Raw genomic sequence first — 19,598 nt, 5'->3', positions numbered from 1 at the left:
TATGATAACAATGAGGCATGTGTGGCTATGTACATTAAAATTAAATTAAGTTATAAAGTTTTATTTCTTCAGTTGTACTAGGCACATTTCAAATGATAAATAGCCATCTGTGGCTAATGACTACTCTGTTGACTAGCACAAATACAGATCATTTCCACCATCACAGAACTCTTTTGGACAACACTGATCTATTCCTTTTCTTTCATCTTTGTTGTCACTGTCCTATTCAGTTTTTGATTGTACTCTCAGCAGTTTCTCCTCGGTGTAGAGTCTGACTCAGAGGGGAGCTTTAAGGGTTCATAGGGTTTAGACTGCTATAGCTTCTTTAGCATATCTTTGATATGAGGTTCTTGTACTCACTCAGTAATGGAGAAGGCAAATTATCTGCCAGCTTCAACTGCTATTCTCCAATTTCCCCATCATGCTATTTAGTGGATTTCTACAAGCCAATTTTGGGGTTCTCCTTTTCTACATAGTCCATTAGACACTTTCCTATTATTTCCTTTTTTTTCTTCACCCTGTACAGATGCTGACATAATGCAGGTCTTGTAGCTAGAGTTGCTTTGTCTCTACCCACTTGTGTTCCATAATGCCTGGGAATACTTTGTCACTCAGTTTTGTTGTAAATGCTGTCTGTGGTTTGGGGCTTTTGCCATCTGCATGCTCAGTTTTTCATGAGAATTTATAGAAATATTGCTTCTACCGCCATATTTCCAGAATCCTTTCACAGTTTTTTTTTCCCTACCTATCTACCTACCTACCTGCCTACCAACAGGGTCTCACTCTGTCACCTAGGCTGGAGTGCAGTGGTGTGATCACAGCTCACAGCATCTTCGAATTCCTGGGCTCAAGTAATCCTCCTACCTTGACCTCCTGAGTAGCTGGGACCACAAGCAAGCACCACTATGCCTGGCTAATTAAAAAATTGTTTTTTGTTGAGACAGGTGTCTTACTATATTGCCTAGGCTGGTCTCAAACTCCTGGACTCAGAGGATGCTCTCACCTCAGCCTCCCAAAGTGCTGGGATCACAGGCATGAGCCACCATGTCCAGCCTCATATGGCATATCTATACATATTTATGTGTGTTTTATACAGCTATCTTTGCTAAAGTCTCTTAATAGTTGTAATAATTTACTTAGTCTTCTCAGTAGTCTACATATCCAATTATATAAATTGACTATTGTGTTTCTTCTTTTTCAATGTGTTTTCTATATTTCTTTTCTTATTTTGTCTAATAATTTAACTACTATGTTGAAGTGGTGTTCTGAATTTAAAAGGGAAAGCTATCATAAATTACCATTAAGCATGATGTTTGCTTTAGGGTGTTTTTTTGTGTTGTTGTTTTATATATAAGGTATTAATTTCCTAGGGATACTATAACAAAGCACTACAAATTGGGTGACTTCAAACAACAGAAATTTGTACACTTGTAGTCCTGGAGGCTGGAAGTCCAAAATCAAGGTTTCTGTAAGGCTATGCTCTCTCTGAAGACTTTAGCAGGGGGTTCTTTCTAGATTCTAATGTTTGCCAGTCAGTAGTCCTTAACTTGTAGGTTCATCACTCAAATTTCTGCCTCTGTCATCACATGGTGTTATCGCTTTGTCTTATGTCTTCACGTGGTGTTCAACTATCTGTGTCTGTCCAAATTTTCCTCTTATAAGGACAGTAGTCATTGGTTTAAGGCCCATCTTATCAATTATCACCTCATCTTAACTTGACTATATCTATGAAGACACTATTTCTTAATTAAGTTGCATTCTGAGGTTCTGTGATGGGCATGAATTTAGGAGGGGACAATATTCAACCCAGTATAGATAACATACATCAGACTTGGGAAGTCCTTATCTATGGATCATTTGTTAAGAGATTTTATGTTTTGTTCAGATAATCATATGATTTTTTTCTTTTTTATGTCACTAATGTGTTCAATTATATTGATGGAGTTATTTATTTATTTTATTTTTCCTGAGATGGAGTCTTGTTCTGTCAACCTGGCTGTAGTGCAGTGGCATGATCTCAGCTCACTACAACCTTTGCCTCTCAGGTTGAAGCAATTCTCCTGCCTCAGGCTCCTGAATAACCAGGACTGCAGGCACACACCACCATGCCCAGCAAATCTTTGTATTTTTAATAGAGATGAGGTTTTACCATGTTGGCCAGGCTGGTCTCGAACTCCTGACCTCAGGTGATCCGCCGTCTCGGCCTCCCAAAGTGCTGGGATTACAGGCATGAGCCACCACGTCCGGCCGGAGTTTTTGGTTTAAACCAGCCTTACATTCCTGGAGAAAACTCAACTCAGTCATGATGTTATTCTTTTCCTATTTTACTTTGTTTGGTTTGTTAATATTTTGTTTAAGATATTTTTTTATTTATTTCTTTATTTAATTTTATTATTTTTGCTTTATATATTTTAGGCCATACTATTTATACATACAAAATTAGTACTGTAATATATTTGTTTGTAGAAGTTTTATTGTTATGAAGTGACCTTTATATCTAGTATTATTTTCTGCCTTAAAGTCATTTCTGTCTTATATTAATATATCCACACTTTGGTTAATATTTTCCAGATAGGTCTTCTCTAATCCCTTTACTTTGAACTTTTAATATATTTATATTTTAGGTGTGCCACTTCTAAAGAACATGTAGTTACATATTTTTAATCCAGTGTTACTATTTTTGTTTTTTAACTAGTGCATTTCGTGTTTATACATTTAATATGATAGGTGTATTTGAGTTTAAATCTATAACTTTATGCTTTCTATTTTTTTTTTTAGACAGTCTCACTCTATTCTCAGGCTGGAGTGCAGTGGTGCAATCTCTGCTCACTGCCACCTCCACATCCAATGTTCAAGTGATTCTCATGCCTCAGCCTCTTAAGTAGCTGAGATCACAGGTGTGTGCCACCACGCCCAGCTAATTTTTGTATTTTCAGTAGAAACTGGGTTTCACCATGTTGGCCAGACTGGTCTCAAACTCCTGACCTCAGGTAATCTGACTGCCTCAGTCTCCCAAAGTGCTTAGATTACAGGCGTGAGCCACCACACCCGGCTTCTGTTTATCATTTCTATCCTGTTTTACTCTCCTCTCTTGCCCTCTTTGGGATCAGTGTTTTTAAATAATAGACTTCACTTGTTAGAGCAGTTTTAGGTTTACAGAAAAACTGAGTAGGAAGTATAGAGAGTTTCCATATACCCCCTCACCATTCTTCAGGTGTTCAATTTCCCCTGTCATTAACATCTTGCATTAGTGTGCTATATGTGTTAGAATTGATAAGTCAAGATTGATATGTTATTTTTAACTAAAGTCTTTATATTAGGGATTAGTCTTTGTGTTGTACATGATATGTGGTTTGATGAATGTATAAAAACGTGTCTACCATTATGCCATACAGAATAGTTTCAACTCCCTGTGGTTCACCTATTCATCCTTTCCTCTCTCTCACTGAACTAGTGGCAACCACTGATACTTTTACCATCCCCATAGTTTTGCCTTTTCTAGAATGACACATAATTGGAATCATGTAGCATGTAGCCTTTTTAAATAGCTTTCTTTCATTTAGCAATATTAATTTAAGATTCCGTCATGTCTTTTTATGAGTTGGTAGTTCATTTTTTTATTGCTGAATAATATCCCATTATCTGGATATATTAGTTTATATACTCACTAATGGAAGAACATCTTGGTTGCTTCCAAATTTCGGCAATTATGAATAAAGCTACTACAAATATCTTTGTGCGGATTTTTGTGTAGACATAAAGTTTTGACACATTCAAGTAAATACCAAAGGTGCAACTGCTGGATTGTATAGCAAGAGTATGTTTAGTTTTGTAGGAAACTGCCAAAGTGTCTTCCAAGGTGGCTATACCATTTTTCAGTCTCACCAGTGATGAATGAGAGTTCCTGTTGTACCACATCCTTGCCAGCATTACATATTGTTAAAGTGTTTTGAATTTTAGATATTTTAGATGTGTAGTGGTATCTCATTGCTGTTTTAATTTGCAAAACCCTAATGACATATGATATTAAGCATCTTTTCATATGCTTATTTGCCATATGTATATTTTATTTAGTGAAGTGTTCCTTCAGGTCTTTTGCCCATTTTATACTTTGGGTTGTTTGTTTTCTTACTGTTTAGTTTGAAGAATTCTTCATACATGTTAAATACCAGTCCTTTATTAGATATGTGTTTTGCAAATATTTTTTCCTAATGTGTGGCTTTTATCTTTTATTATTTTAATGATGTATTTCACAGAGCAGTTTTTAATTTTAATGAAGTTAAGCTTACCAATTTTTTTTTTCATAGATAGGCTTTTGGCATTGTGTCTAAAAAGCCATTGCCAAACCCAAGTTAACCTAGATTTTTTCCTATGTTGTCTTCTAAGAGTTTTATAGTTTGGGGTTTTATATTTCGGCTATAATTCATTTTCAGTTAATTTTTGTGAGGTCTGTTGTCTATGTCTAGATGTACTTTTTTGCATGTGGATATCTAGTTGTTCAAGCACTATTTGTTAAAAATACTACTTTCAATGTTTCTTACCTTCCAGTCTTCCCCTTCTACTTGTGTGAAAATTATTTACTGCTTCTAATCTCTTAGTGGCTATCCTAGAAAGTATAGAATTCTTTCTTAACTGTCTTCCATGTTTGTAATCACTCTGTGCTGCACTATGGCTACTGTATTCTGTTTTGTCTTTCACTTCACTAATTTTCTCTTCATCTGTTTCTAATCCACTACTAAACCTGTCTATTATGTTTTAATTTGGGTAATTGGGTTTTTCATTTCAAAAAGCTTCTTTGTTTCAAATTCCCATGGTCAGATTTTATGGTCTCTGTTTCCTACTAACTTCACTGATATACAAAGTATTTAATAACTGGTATGGCACAGGCAATAATAAAATAGGATGGATACCATCTAGAAACAACCACTATAACTGTATTAATTTGTACCATTGTGTATCAATCCACATACATATATTTTGAGCATACATTATATTTCTTTAGATTTTGAAAGCTTAGTTGTTTTATAACCAGTGTTTCATAATTCTAGTATCTGCAACTTGAGGGTCTACTTCTGCTATTTCTTGTTTCTATGGTACCTTGTTTCCAAGTGTGCTTTGTCATTTTTTTTAACGTGTACAACTCTTGGTTCTTGAGAAATTATTTATGAAAATATTTCAAAGGCTAAGATGAAGGTGCTTTTTTTCAGAGAAGATTTAAATTTGCTTTTGTAGACTTTTGGGAGCTATCTAAACTAAATTCTCAGCTTTAGGTCTGTTAGCTTCCTGTATAACATAGTTTGGGGCAGTAAATACATTTGTCTCCTAGTATTACACCTCAGGGATTGTTTCCCTCCATCCCATTGTGCTGCCTTCTGTTAAGCACTAAGGTAACTTTATTTGCAGTCCCCTAGGGATGTAAGTAGGAGTGGGTTTACTTTTGGCTTGTCCCTAGTCTAGGAGTGTGATCCCTTGGAACTTGATGTCTGTTCCCTTACCTAGTGATGTTCCTCAAAACTCAAGTTAACATTTGCTTACATTTGTAAATGCTTACCAGATAAAAGTGACTTTCCTTTTCTGCTTGCCTCTCTGAGACCTCACTTTTCCTTAGATTTTGCCTTGGTAATTCTTTTACTATCTTGTCAGTTGCTCTTATTCTTTCTGGGGGAAAAAGTTAATATTTCATTTAACAGTTTTGGTTGCTTTCAGCAGGTCGGTGAGTCTGACATATCTAACTCACTCTATCTCCAGAAGTAGAACTCACAGTTACTTTAGCATTCTAGAAGAGCAGTTAAGCAAATATTTTTCTTAGATTCATATATTTTCATTGTGAGTATCCCTCAGCTATTTTGATTACCTTATTGATATTAGTAAAATATGGTAAGTCCTTTTTTGTAGATTTTATTAAAAGGACCCAATGTTTTCCTTTCAGGCCAAAGAGGCAGTGGCAGAAGCTGAACGACATGATCCTAGAAACATTTTCACTCAATTTTATGTATTCAAGATTGCAGTCATAGAGGGTGACTCTGAAAGAGGTATACATTTTATTTGTGATTTATATTTGACTAGTAACACAAAGCATAAATGATCCTCTTCAAACACAATGGGAAAAGAACCTTGTTTTTGAGACAATAGAATTGAATATATGTTCTATCTTTCCTATGTAAAGATGATACAACGATGCAAAAAGAAACTGGAAGGTTATATAAAAGTAAAAGAACAGTGGTTACCTAATGAGGGAAAAGGAACTGGGCAAACATGGGACAAGAATTGGGGAAAGTCTTATCACTATGTACTTTTTTAACTTTTATTTAAACCAATCTTTTCAAAATTAAATTAAAAAGCTGTGTGTTAGATCATACTAAAAACCCATATCAGTTAAGAATTGTCTTCAAAAAATGAAAGTTGGGGTACCTCTTGATTGTTTTCACTTACTTGGGAGGAGATTGATTAGAGATTTGGCCTTGAGTGGACAGTGCTGGAATTTTGCACATGACCCTCATCCCTTTAATGTTGAGGCCTTTCCATTATGTTAAGCATAGTTTCCTAGCTGGTGTGTTTGCATAGGCACATGTACATTGAATTGGTTATAGATATGCCTTTGCTCAGATATGAATGCCTTCAGCCCTCAGCCCTCAGGGTAACCAAACTAATCCTGAGACATTCTGAGCTCCAGACTGTTTGCCGTTTGTTTGGCATAAATTAAGAAATTTAAATTAATGACTCCAGACAAAATGTATAGAATCCAATTAAGCAACTGTTTATGGACACCTACTAGGTACAAGGGACTCTATTATTCACTCCATAAGAAAAAATATCATTTATTTTACATTAAAAAAGAAATATTCCAGAATAGCAAAGTATATCTGTATAATAATTAAGGAATAGTAAATTAGAGGTTAATATTCCTGTCATGTTCATCACCAAAGTTTTCATTAGAGGCTTGTAGGCATTTGTTTTACTTGATATATCATGTTTAAGGATAAAAGAACTTGAAGATTTTGCCAGTAAAAATGCCAAAAATAGGCTGGGCACGGTGGCTCACACCTTTAATTCCAACACTTTGGGAGACTGAGGCAGGCAGATTACGAGGTCAAGAGGTTGAGACCATCATGGCCAACATGGTAAAACCCTGTTTCTACTAAAAATACAAAAAATAGCTGGGCATGGTGGCATGCATCTGTAATCCCAGCTACTCAGGAGACTGAGGTGGGAGAATCCGTTGAACCCAGGAGGTGGAGGTTGCATTGAGCCGAGATCACACCACTGTACTCCATCCAGCCTGGCAACAGAACGAGACTCTGTCTCAAAAAAAATAAAAAAAGAGGCCAAAATAGTAATAAATTCCCTGTTTAATTTTTGCTTGAACAATTGTTTTAAAAAATGATTTTACTTTTTAAATACAGCATCATATCAACCCTTTTATTTCTTCTCCAGTTATCTGTTACCATTTTTTTAAAGTCATGTATATTGAAGATACATATAATCTACTCTTGCTGGTATATGGTCCTGTGAGGTTTATATATGTTAAAAATTCTATGAGTTTTAATCAGTGCATACAGTCATATAACTATCACCACAATGTAGAAAAAAAATACCTCAGGCTCCTTTACTGTCACTGCTCACCACTTTCAGCCCTGGAAATCAGTGATCTCTTCTATCTCTATAGTTTTGTCTTTTCTAGAATGTCATATAAATGAAATCATACAGTACGAAGCTTTTTGAACCTGACTTCTTTCACTTAGCTTAATGCATTTGAAACTCACCCATATTGTGTGTATCCATGGTTTTTTTCTTTCTCATTGCTGTGTGGCATTCCATAGATTGGAAATACCACAGTATGGAAAAATTCATTTACCAATTGAAGGATATTTAAATGGTTATTGGGTTTTTTTTCACCTCTGCGACAAGTCCAAAGTTTTCAGTTTTGATGATTGCAAATAAAGGTGCTATAAAACATCTTTTTACATAATTTGTGTGATAATATTTTTTTGAGATGGGGTCTCACTCTTTCACCCAGGCTGGAGTGCAGTGGCATGATCTCAGCTAACTGCAATCTCCACCTTCTGGGTTCAAGCGATTCTTCTACCTCAGCCTCCTGAGTAGCTGGGACTACAGGTGCACACCACCGTGCCCAGATAATTTGATGATAATATTTTACTTTTTTAGGGTAAATACCTAGGAGTAGGATTGTGGACTTATATGGAAAATACATGTTTAACTTTATTAGAAACTGCAGAACTGTTTTCTAAAGTGGCTATACAATTTCACATGTGAACCAGCTATGTTTAAGAGTTCTAGCTGATCTACATCCTCATTAGCACTTGAAATTGTCCACTTAAAAAAAATTTAGCCATTCTGGGAGATTATTAAAAAGTCAGGAAACAACAGATGCTGGCAAAGCTGTGGAGACATAGGAATGCCTTTGCACTGTTGGTGGGAATGTAAATTAGTTCAATCATTGTGGAAGACAGTGTGTTGATTCCTCAAGGATCTGGAACCAGAAATACCATTTGACCCAGCTATCCTATTACTGGGTATATACCCAAAGGAATATAAATCATTCTGTTATAAAGATACATGCACATGTATGTTCATTGCAGCACTATTCAAAATACCAAAGACATGGAACCAACCCAAATGCCCAACAGTGATAGACTGGATAAAGAAAATGTGATATATATATATATATATATATATATATATATATATATATATATATGGAAGGTATATATATATCTATGTCTCCCATAGAATACTATGCAGCCATGAAAAGGAACAAGATCATATCTTTTGCAGGGACATGGATGAAGCTGGAAGCCATCATCCTCAGCAAACTAATATAGGAATAGAAAACCAAACACCACATGGTCTCACTCATAAGTGGAAGTTGAACAATGAGAACACATGGACATAAGGAGGGGAACAACACACACTGGGTCCCTGTGGGCATGGGGAGAGGAGGGAGAACATCAGGACAAATAGCTAATGTATGTGGGGCTTAAAACCTAGGTGATGGGTTGATAGGTGCAGGGACCTATCATACACGTATGCCTATGTAATAAACTTTCACATTCTGCACATGTATTCTGGAACTTAAAGGTAAAAAAATAAAGACCAAAAACTTAGCCATTCTGATAGTGGGTAATAGTGTTTTACTGTGGCATTAAGCATTTCCGTAATGTCTAATATTTAATACCCATGTATCTTCTTTGGTGGAGTGTTTGTATAAATCTTTTTCCCAGTTTAAGATAGGGTACTTTGTTTTATTATAGATTTTTGACAGTTCTTTATATATTCTGGATACAAGTTGTCTTTTTAAAAAACTTATTGTTTTAATTGGCAAATAAAAATTATGTATGTAGATAGATTATGAACAACATGGTGTTTTAAAGATATGTTTACATTATGGAATGGCTAAATCAAGCTAATTAACATATACATTACCTCATTTTTTTTTTTTTTTTTTTGAGACGGAGTTTCGCTCTTGTTACCCAGGCTGGCATGCAATGGCGCGATCTCGGCTCTCCGCAACCTCTGCCTCCTGGGTTCAGGCAATTCTCCTGCCTCAGCCTTCTGAGTAGCTGGGATTACAGGCATGCACCACCGTGCTCAGCTAATTTTTTGTATTTTTAGTAGAGATGGGGTTTCACCATGTTGACCAGGATGGTCTCGATCTCTTGACCTTGTGATTCACCTGCCTCGGCCTCTTTTTTACAGGCGTAAGCCACCGTGCCCAGCCTTTTTTTTTTTTTTTTTTTAGCAAGGTTTTACTCTGTCACCCAAGTGGAAGTGCAATGGAGTGATCACGGGTCATTGCAGCCTTGATCTCCCAGGCTCAAATGATCCTCTGCCTCATCTCTTTTATTTTTTGTAGAGATGGAGTCTCACTATTTTGCCCAGGATGGTCTCAAACTCCTGGGCTCAACCAATCCTCCTGTTTCATCCTCCCGAAGTGCTAGGATTACAGGCATGAGCCATCACAGCCACCCCTACCTCACGTACTTATCTTGTGTGTGAGTGTGTGTGTGTGTGTGTGTGTGTGTGTGTGTGTGTGGTGAGAACACTTAAATTCTCAGTGATTTTTTTGAGAATAGAATACATTGGGTCAGGTGCAGTGGCGCACACCTGTAATCCCAGCACTTTAGGAGGCTGAGGCAGGCAGATCACAAGGTCAGGAGATAAGACCATCCTGCCAGCATGGTGAAACCCTGCCTCTACTACAAATACAAAAATTGGCTGGGCATGGTGGTGCACGTCTGTAATCCCAGCTACTTGGCAGGTTGAGGCAGGAGAACTGCTTCATCCCAGGAGGCAGAGGTTGCAGTAAGCTGAGATCACGCCACTACACTCCATCCTGGCAACAGAGCGAGACTCTGTCTCAAAAGAAAGAATAGAATACATTGTTATAATCTATAGTCACCATGTTGTACAATAGATCTCTTGAACTTGTTTCTTCAACTCCACTGAAGTTCTGTATTCTTTCACCATCTCCTTAATCTCCCCCACTCCTTAGTCCCTGGTAACCAGCATTCTATTTTGCTTTTATGATCATTCTACTTTGCTTCTATGAGGTCAGCTTTTTTAGATTTCACATATGAGATTATGTGCCATTTATTTTTTTGTGCCTGACTTATTTCACTTAATATAATGTCATCCAGGTTCAAACATTTTTTTTCCACAAATGACAGGATTTCCTCCTTTTTTGAGGCTGAATAGTGTTCCATTGTGTATATATACACCACGTTTTCTTTATCCATTTATCTTTTGATGGACACATAAGTTGATTTCATAGCTTGGCTATTGTGAATAATGCTGCAGTGAATATGGGAGTGCAGATATCTCTGACATAATGATTTTACTTTTTTGGGGGGATATTCTACCAAGTAGTGGGATTGCTGGATCATATGGTAGTTCTATTTTAATTTTTTTGAGGAACCTCCATACTGTTTTTCATTATGGCCATAGTAATTTACATTTCCACCTATGGGAATGTAATATGTGCAAGGGTTCCCTATTCTCCACATCCTTGCCACACTTGTTATCATTTGTCTTTTTTATATTAGCTATTCTAGCAGATGTGGGATGGTGTTTTCATTGTGGTTTTAATTTGCATTTCTCTTAAGATTAGTGATGTTAGACATTTTTTTTTCATATACTTGTGGACCACTTGTTCATCTCCTTTTGAGAAATGTCTGTTCCAGTCATTTGCCGGTTTTAAAATCAGGTTAATTTTTTCCTTGCTATTGCATTGTTTGAGTTTCTTATATATTTTAGATGTTAACCCCTTCTCAAATGCCTGGTTTGTAAATATATTCTCTCATTCCATACATTGTCTCTTCACTCTGTTGATGGTTTATTTTGCTGTGTAGAAGATTTTTAGTTTGATGTAATCCCATTTGTCTAATTCTGTGTTTACCAATGTCGTGGAGATTTCCCCCTATATTTTCTTCTAGTTATACAGTTTTATGTCTTAGGTTTAACTCTTTAATCTATCTTAAATATTTTTTTTAATATATTGTGAGATAAGGGTCAACTTTTTTTCTTCTACATGTGGGTATCCAGTTTTACCAACACTATTTGTTGAAGAAACTTTTTTTCTTATTGTGTGTTCTTAATATCTTTATTGAAAATTAGTTTACTGTAAATGTGTGGATTTATTTCTAGGCTCTCTATTTCCTTTTAATGGCCTGTGTGCCTATTTTTCTGCCAATACCATGCTGTTTTGATTAGTATAGCTTTGTAGTTTATTTTGACTTCAGGTAGTATGGTGCCTTCAGCTTTTTTATTTTTGCTGAAGATTGCTTTAGCTAATCAGGGTCTTTCTGCTTCCATGGAAACTTTAGTTTTTTTTCTCAATTTCTGTGAAATATGTCATTGGAATTTTGATAGAGATTGCATTGAATCTGTAGATTACCTTGGATAGTATGGACATCCAATGATACTTTTCCAATCTGTGAACATGGGATATCTTTCCACTTCTTTGTATTTTCTTCACTTTCTTTCATCAGTGGTCTATAGTTTTTAGTGTACATGTCTTTCACTTCAACATTAAATTTGCTCCCAAATATTTTTGTAGCTATTGTAAATGGAATCATGTTCTTGATATTTTTTTAGATAGTTTCTTAGTATGTAGAAATGCTACTACTTTGTATATGTTGAGTTTGTATCTTGCTACTTAATTGAATTCACTTAGTGGTTCTAAGTTTTTTTTCCTTCATTGCATCTGGAAGGTCTTATATATAAGATCATGTTACTTACAGACAATTTGACTTCTTCCTTTCCAACTTAGATGCCTTGTATTTCTTTCTCATGCCTAATTACTCTGGCTAGGACTTCCAGTAGTATGTTTAATAGAAGTAGTGAGGGTGGACATCCATGTCTTCTTTCTTATTTTAGAGGAAAAATGCTTAACTTTTCACCATTGAGTATGATGTTATTTGTCTGTTAGTCATATAAGGCCTTTATTATTTTGAGGCACATTCCTTACATACCTAATTTGTTGAATGTTTTAAAATCATGAAATGATGTTGAATTTTGTGAAATGGTTTCTGTTTTTTGGAAGAATTTGAGAAGGATTTTTATTAATTCTTTAAATGTTTGGTAGGAACAGTGACACCATCAGATCCTGAGCTTTTCTTAGGTGGAAGATTTTTTATTGTTCATTTAATCTCCTTATTCATTAACTGTTCACAATTTTTATGTTGTTATGATTCAGTCTGGGTGTTATATGTCTAGGAATTTATCTACTTCTAGATTATCCAGTTTCTTGGTGTATAATTGTTCATAGTAGTCTTATGATTTTTTATATTTCTGTGGTATAAATTGTAATGTCTTCTCTTTCATTTCTGGTTTTATTTAAGTCTTACTGTTTTTTTTTTTTCTCAGTCTAGATAAAAGTTTGTCAATTTTGTTTATTTTTTTTTTCTTTTTTGAGACAGTCTTGCTCTGTCCCCTAGGCTGGAGTGCAGTGTGCCATCTCCACTCACTGCAACCTCTTCCCCACTAGGTTCAAGTGGTTCTCCTGCCTCAGCCTCCTACATAGCTGGGACTACAGGCATATACCTCCACACCTGGATAATTTTTGTATTTTTAGTAGAGATGGGGTTTCACCACATTGGCCAGGCTGGTCTCAAAATTCTGACCTCAAGTGATCTGCCCGTCTCAGCCTCCAAAAGTGCTGGGATTACAGGCGTGAGCCAGCATGCCTAGTGATTTTGTTTATCTTTAAAAAAAAAAAAGTTACTTTCTAGTAAGACAAACCTGAGTGACATTGAACTCACTCAGCTTTTGTTTGCCTGGTAAAGCCTTTATCTCTCCTTCATTTCTGAAGGATAGTTTTACTGGGTAAAGTATTAACTGGCAGGGTTTTTTCTCTTCAGCACTTTGAATATATCTTCCCACTGTCTCGTGACTTATGTGTCTGCTGTGAAGAGCACTGCTAGCCTTATTGGGACTCCTTTATATGTTATTTGCTGCTTTTCTATTGCTACTTTCACAATCCTCTCTTTTATGTTGATTTTTGACAGTTTGATTATAATATGTCTTGGTGGCGTTTTGTTTGGATTGAATCTTATTGGAGACCTATAACCTTCCTGTACCTGTATATTGATGTCTCTCCCCAGGTTTGGAAAGTTTTCTATTGCTATTTATTGAAATGTGTTTTCCAGCCCTTTATATCTCTCTTCTTCTTTTTGAACTTCTATAATTCAGATATCTGCCCTTTCGTTGCTGTCCCATAAGTCTCTATGCTCTCTTTTTTGAGGAGGAGGATCTTCTTTTAATGTTATTATTTTTTTTAATTTCCAGCTTGTAAGTTCAAGGGTAAATGTTCAGAATGTGCAAGTTTGTTACATAGGTAAATGTGTGTCGTGGTGGTTTGCTGTACAAATCATCCCATCACCTAGGTGTTAAGTCCAACATCCACTAGCTGTTCTTCCTGATGCTCCCCCTCCTCTCAACCTCTATCCTCCAGCTGGCCTCAGTGTGTATTGTTAACCCCCATGTGTCTATGTGTTCTCATTATTCGGCTTCCACTTATAAGTGAGAACATGTGGTATTTGGTTTTCTGTTTCTGCATTAGTTTACTGAGGATAATAGCTTCCAGTTCCATCTATGTTTCTGCAAAGGACGTGATCTCGTTTTTTTATGGCTGCATAGTATTCCATGGTATATATGTACGATATTTTCTTTATTCAGTCTATCATTGATAGGCATAAGTTGATTTTGTGTCTTTGCTATGGTGAATAGTGCTACAATGAACATATGTGTGCATTATCTTTATAATAGAATGATTTATATTCTTTTGGTTATATACCCCGTAATGGAATTGCTGAGTCAAATGGTATTTATGCTTGTAGGTCTTTGAGTAATTTCCATACTGTCTTCCGCAATGGTTGAACTACTAATTTACATTCCCAACAACAGTGTCAAAGCATTCCTTTTTCTCCACACACATCCTTGCCAGCATCTGTTGTTTTTTGACTTTTTAGTAATAGCCATTCTGACTGGTATGAGATGGTATCGCATTGTGGTTTTGATTTGCATTTCCCTAATGATCAGTGATGTTGAGCTTTTTTTCATGTTTTTGGCCACATGTATGTTTTCTTTTGAGAAGTGTCTGTTCATGTCCTTTGCACACTTTTTAGCGGGTTTTTAAAAATATTTGCTTAAGTTCCTTGTAGATTCTGGACATTAGGCCTTTGCCAGATGGATAGATTATAAAAATGTTCTCCCATTCTATAGGTTGTTTGTTCACTCTGATGATGGTTTCTTCTCCTGTGCAGCAGCTCTTTAGCTTTATCAAGGTACTTTATTAGCCTATCAAGGAACTATGGTTAGGCTGTTTTGCATGGTTCACATATGGGCTGGCTCCTAGAGTCCTTTGGCAGCCTGGCCTTGTTCCTGGATTAGCAACTAGGCAGGCCTGGATGCTTAGGTCCATGGGGTTGGATCTGAAACCTGGATCCACTGAGATTGACTTCTTGATTGGGTCTGCAGGATTGGGCCTGGAGCCTGTATCCAATGGGGCTGGCCTGAAGTTTAGGTCCTCATTGGCTGACCAAACTCTAAAGTGGGCCTTCAGCCTGAATCTACAAGAGCCAGCCACGTGCTGGAATGGGCCTTTTGCCTGGGTCCCCTGGGATAGGCCTGGAGCCTGAGTCTGTAGTGGTTGGGCTGGCACTGGGGTGGGCCTCAAGCCTGAGTTTATGAGGGCAGGCCTCAGTCCTGGGTCAATGGGTGCTAGACAGGAACCTGGGCTTGTAGGGGTGATTTTAGAGCCTCAGTTTATGGGGGCTAGCCTGGTACCTGGGTCTACTGGGGTGGTCCTAGACCCTTGGCCCAGACCCTGGAGCTTGGGGCCAGTGAGACAGTCCTAGAGCCTGGAGCTGGCCTAGTGTTGGAGCAGATGTGGAGCCTCAGGGCCATAAGGACTAGCCTGAAGCCTTGGATTGTGGGTATTAAATTGCTATTTGGAGTCACACTGGCTGGCCTGGACTGTTGGGCTGTGGGGACCTGCCCTGGGGCCTGGGTATATGGGGCCCAGCCTGGAGGATGGGTTGTGTGGGTGCTAGCCCCGAGGGTAGGTCTGTGAAGTCTGACCTGGGTCCTGAAGCTGTGGGAGCTGTACTGGAACCTGGTTGCGTAGGGGAAGTCCTGAAGCCTTGATTCATGGGGGCCAGCCCATCCCTAGGATCTATTTGAATTGGCTTGGACCCTTGGTCTACTAGAGCAGACTTGGAGCCTGGCCCCACTGGAGTGTGGAGTGACATAAGCAGATGTGAATGCTGTGTTCATAGATGCCAGCCTCGTACCTAAGGCCAGAGGTACAGGCCTGGTATTGGGGCAGGCCTGATGCCTGGGGCTGTGTAGGCCAACCTAGCTCTGAGGTAGTCTAAAAACCTGGGGTGTGCCTGGATCCTGGGAATGCAGGGGCTGGCCTGGCCCTGAGTGGGACTGGATATCTACAGGGACCAGCCTAGAGGCTGGGTCCATGGGTGCTGCCCTGATGATTAGGACTGGGGCAAACCTGTGGCCTGGAGCTATGGGAGCTGGCTTCATACTGGCAGCAATCTGGTGCCTGGAACCACTGATGTCAGCCTGGTCCTAGGGATGGAGACTGGGTCTAAAGCCTGAGTCTGTTAAGACTGCTATGGCACTGGGACAGACCCAAAGCCTGGGGCTAAAGGATCCGGTCCAGCACTAGGGCCAATCTGGAGCCTGGGTCTGCTGGGGTTAGCCTGGTGATGTGGCAGTCCCGAGACCAAGTCCTTTGGGCAGGTCTGGAGCCTGGGTCTGTAGGATATGACCTGGAGTCTGGGGCCATGAAGACCTTCCCAGGGATGAGTTTTTCTGCCTCCAACCCATTGTTGTAGTCTGAGGTAAATTCCAGTACTCACTTTCCTCTTCTTCCCCTAAGTGGAGGTTGTTTTCATGCTGTATGGCCTAGGGTTGGGGGAGAGGTGACATGGATATGAAAAAGCTGTTGTTTCTACACTCTTCAATCCATCTTTTCTTATTTCTGTGCCACAGCCAGGTGCTGAAATCTCTCACCTAGTTTTCTTAGCTCTTGTGGAAGTATTTCCATATGTGGATAGTTGTTCAAATTGATGTTCTTGCGAGGAATGAGCATTGGAAAGTCCTATTTCACCATCTTGTGGCTGTTCAGTGGACACAAGTTCTTTATCAGATATGTAGGTTGGAAATTTTTTCTTTTTATTAACACCATCCTTCATGAACAGAAGTTTTAAATTTTGACATAGTCCTATTTATTTTCCTTCTTTTATGGATTGTGCCTTTGGCATTGTATTTAAGAAATCTTTGCCTAGTGCAAGGTGACAGAAAACATCTCATGTTTTCTTCAAGAAATTTTACAGTTTTAGTTTTATGTTTATGTCTATGACTACTTTTACTTAATTTTTGTATTAGATTAAAGATATGGATTGAAGTTTATTATTATTTTTTTGCACAGAGCTATCCAGTTGTTCCAGCATCTGTTTAACAAACTATTGTTTCTTGATTGAATTGCCTTTGTACCTTTATCAGAAATTAGTTGTCATATATGTGTGGATCTCTTTCTGGACTCTGTTCCATTCCGTTCTTCTATTCATCCATCCTTGCACTATTCCCATACTGTCTTTATTAATGTAGCTATGTAATAAATTTGAAGTCATGTAGTGTCACTCCTCCCACTTTGTTCTCTTTCTAATTGTTTTCGCTATTCCAAGGCCAGTGTATATCCATATGAATTTTAAAATCAGTATTTTAAGTCTTGCATAAATAAATTTTGATTGGGATTACATTGAATCTATAGATCAGCTTGGGGAAAACTGACATCCCAACAACATTGCTGAGTCTTCCAAACCATGAACAACTTACATGCCTCCATTTATTTAGGTCTTTAATTTCTCTCAGCAATGTTTTCTTCTTTTCATTGTACCTGTCTTGCACATCTTTTGTCAGATTTATCCCTAAGTATACTATATTTTATGCTATTTTAAGTGGCATTTAAAATTTTTTCAGTTTCTGATTGCTTATTGCTGATATGTAGAAATACAAATGATATCTTATATATTGATCTTATATCCTATAAGTTTGGTAAACTCACTTATTAGTTGCAGTACCTTCCTTGTAGATGCCATTGTATTTTATTTTTGTTTTGTTTGTTTTTTGATACAGGGTCTTAGGTCACCCAGGCTGGAGTGCAGTGGTGCTATCTCGGCTCACTGCAACCTCCACCTCCTGGGTTCAAGTGATTCTCATGCCTCAGCCTCCAAAGAAACTGTCATTACAGGCATCCACTACCACACCCTGCTAATTTTTGTATTTTTAGTAGAAATGGGGTTTCACCACATTGGCCAGGCTGGTCTTGAACTCCTGGCCTCATGCGGTCCTCCCACTTTAGCCTCCAGTCATGTGCTGGGATTACAGTCATGAGCTACCGGACCAGCCCCATCAGATTTTCTAAATAGACAATCATGTTGCCTGTGGATAAAGATAGTTTCACTTCTTTTTCAATCTGGGTGTAGTTTATCTTGTTTATTATTTATTTATTTTTTTTTTAGTTTTGGCTTTGCCACCTTTTTTTATTAATTGCATTTTAGGTTTTGGGGTACATGTGAAGAATATGCAAGATAGTTGCATAGGTACACACGTGGCAGTGTGATTTGCTGCCTTCCTCCCCTTCACCTATATCTGGCATTTCTCCCCATGCTATCTCTCCCCAACTCCCCATCCCCCGTTGTCCCTCCCCTATTCCCCCCAACAGATTCCAGTGTGTAGTGCTCCCCTTTCTGTGTCCATGTGTTCTTATTGTTCAACACCCGCCTATGAGTGAGAACATTTCATTTTCTTTTCTTGTGTCAGTTTGCTGAGAATGATGGTCTACAGGTTCATCCATGTTCCTACAAACGACACGAACTCATCATTTCTGATGGCTGCATAATATTTTATGGTGTATATGTGCCACACTTTCCCTGTCCAGTCTATCATCGATGGGCATTTGGGTTGGTTCCAGGTCTTTGCTATTGTAAACAGTGTTGCAATGAACATTCATGTGCATGTGACCTTATAGTAGAATGATTTATAATCCTTTGGATATATACCCAGTAATGGGATTGCTGGGTCAAATGGAATTTCTATTTCTAGGTCTTTGAGGAATTGCCACACTGTCTTCCACAATGGTTGAACTAATTTACACTCCCACCAACAGTGTAAAAGTGTTCCTATTTCTCCACATTCTCTCCAGCATCTGTTGTCTCCAGATTTTTAAATGATCGCCATTCTAACTGGCGTGAGATGGTATCTCAATTTAGTTTTGATTTGCATTTCTCTAATGACCAGTGATGATGAGCATTTTTTCATGTTTGTTGGCCTCATATATGTCTTTTTTTGTAAAGCATCTGTTCATATCCTTTGCCCACTTTTGAATGGGCTTGTTTGTTTTTTTCTTGTAAATCTGTTTGAGTTTTTTGTAAATTCTGGATATCAGCCCTTTGTCAGATGGGTAAACTGCAAAAATTTGTTCCCATTCTGTTGGTTGCCGATTCACTCTAATGACTGTTTTTTTGCAGTGTAGAAGCTGTGGAGTTTGATTAGGTCCCAGTTGTCTATTTTGACTTTTGTTGCCAATGCTTTTGGTGTTTTGGTCATAAAGTCCTTGCCTTCGCCTATGTCCTGAATGGTTTTACCTAGATTTTCTTCTAGGGTTTTTTTTGGTGTTAGGTCTTATGTTTAAGTCTTTAATCCATCTGGAGTTTAGTGTAAGGTGTCAGGAAGGGGACCAGTTTCTGCTTTCTGCACATAGCTAGGTAGCCAGTTTCGCCAACACCGTTTATTAAACAATGAATCATTTCCCCATTGCTTGTTTTTGTCAGGTTTATCAAAGATCGGATGGTTGTAGATGTGTTGTGTTGCCTCTGAGGCCTCTGTTCTGTTCCATTGGTCTATATGTCTGTTTTGATACCAGTACCATGCTGTTTTGATTACTGTAGCCTTGTAGTATAGTTTGAAGTTTAGGAGTGTGATGCCTCCTGCTGTGTCCTTTTTGCTTAGAATTGACTTGGCTATGTGAGCTCTCTTTTGGTTCCATATGAAGTTTA

General features: G+C 37.9%; 1 protein-coding gene across 2 annotated transcripts in view; it reads left to right on the top strand.

The window, feature by feature from the left end:
* TEX11 (testis expressed 11) overlaps positions 1 to 19,598 on the top strand; it is a 359,673-nt gene that overhangs the window by 237,385 nt on the left and 102,690 nt on the right. For both annotated transcript variants that reach the window (XM_035288474.3, XM_078362393.1), the window contains exon 17: positions 5,930 to 6,032. In XM_035288474.3, coding sequence (XP_035144365.3) covers positions 5,930 to 6,032 — 103 coding nt within the window. The remainder of the gene's footprint in view (positions 1 to 5,929; positions 6,033 to 19,598) is intronic.

The sequence above is a fragment of the Callithrix jacchus genome, chromosome X, assembly GCF_049354715.1.
Source record: "Callithrix jacchus isolate 240 chromosome X, calJac240_pri, whole genome shotgun sequence".
Classification (NCBI taxonomy): domain Eukaryota; kingdom Metazoa; phylum Chordata; class Mammalia; order Primates; family Cebidae; genus Callithrix; species Callithrix jacchus.
This window is presented reverse-complemented; position numbering and strand designations above follow the sequence as displayed.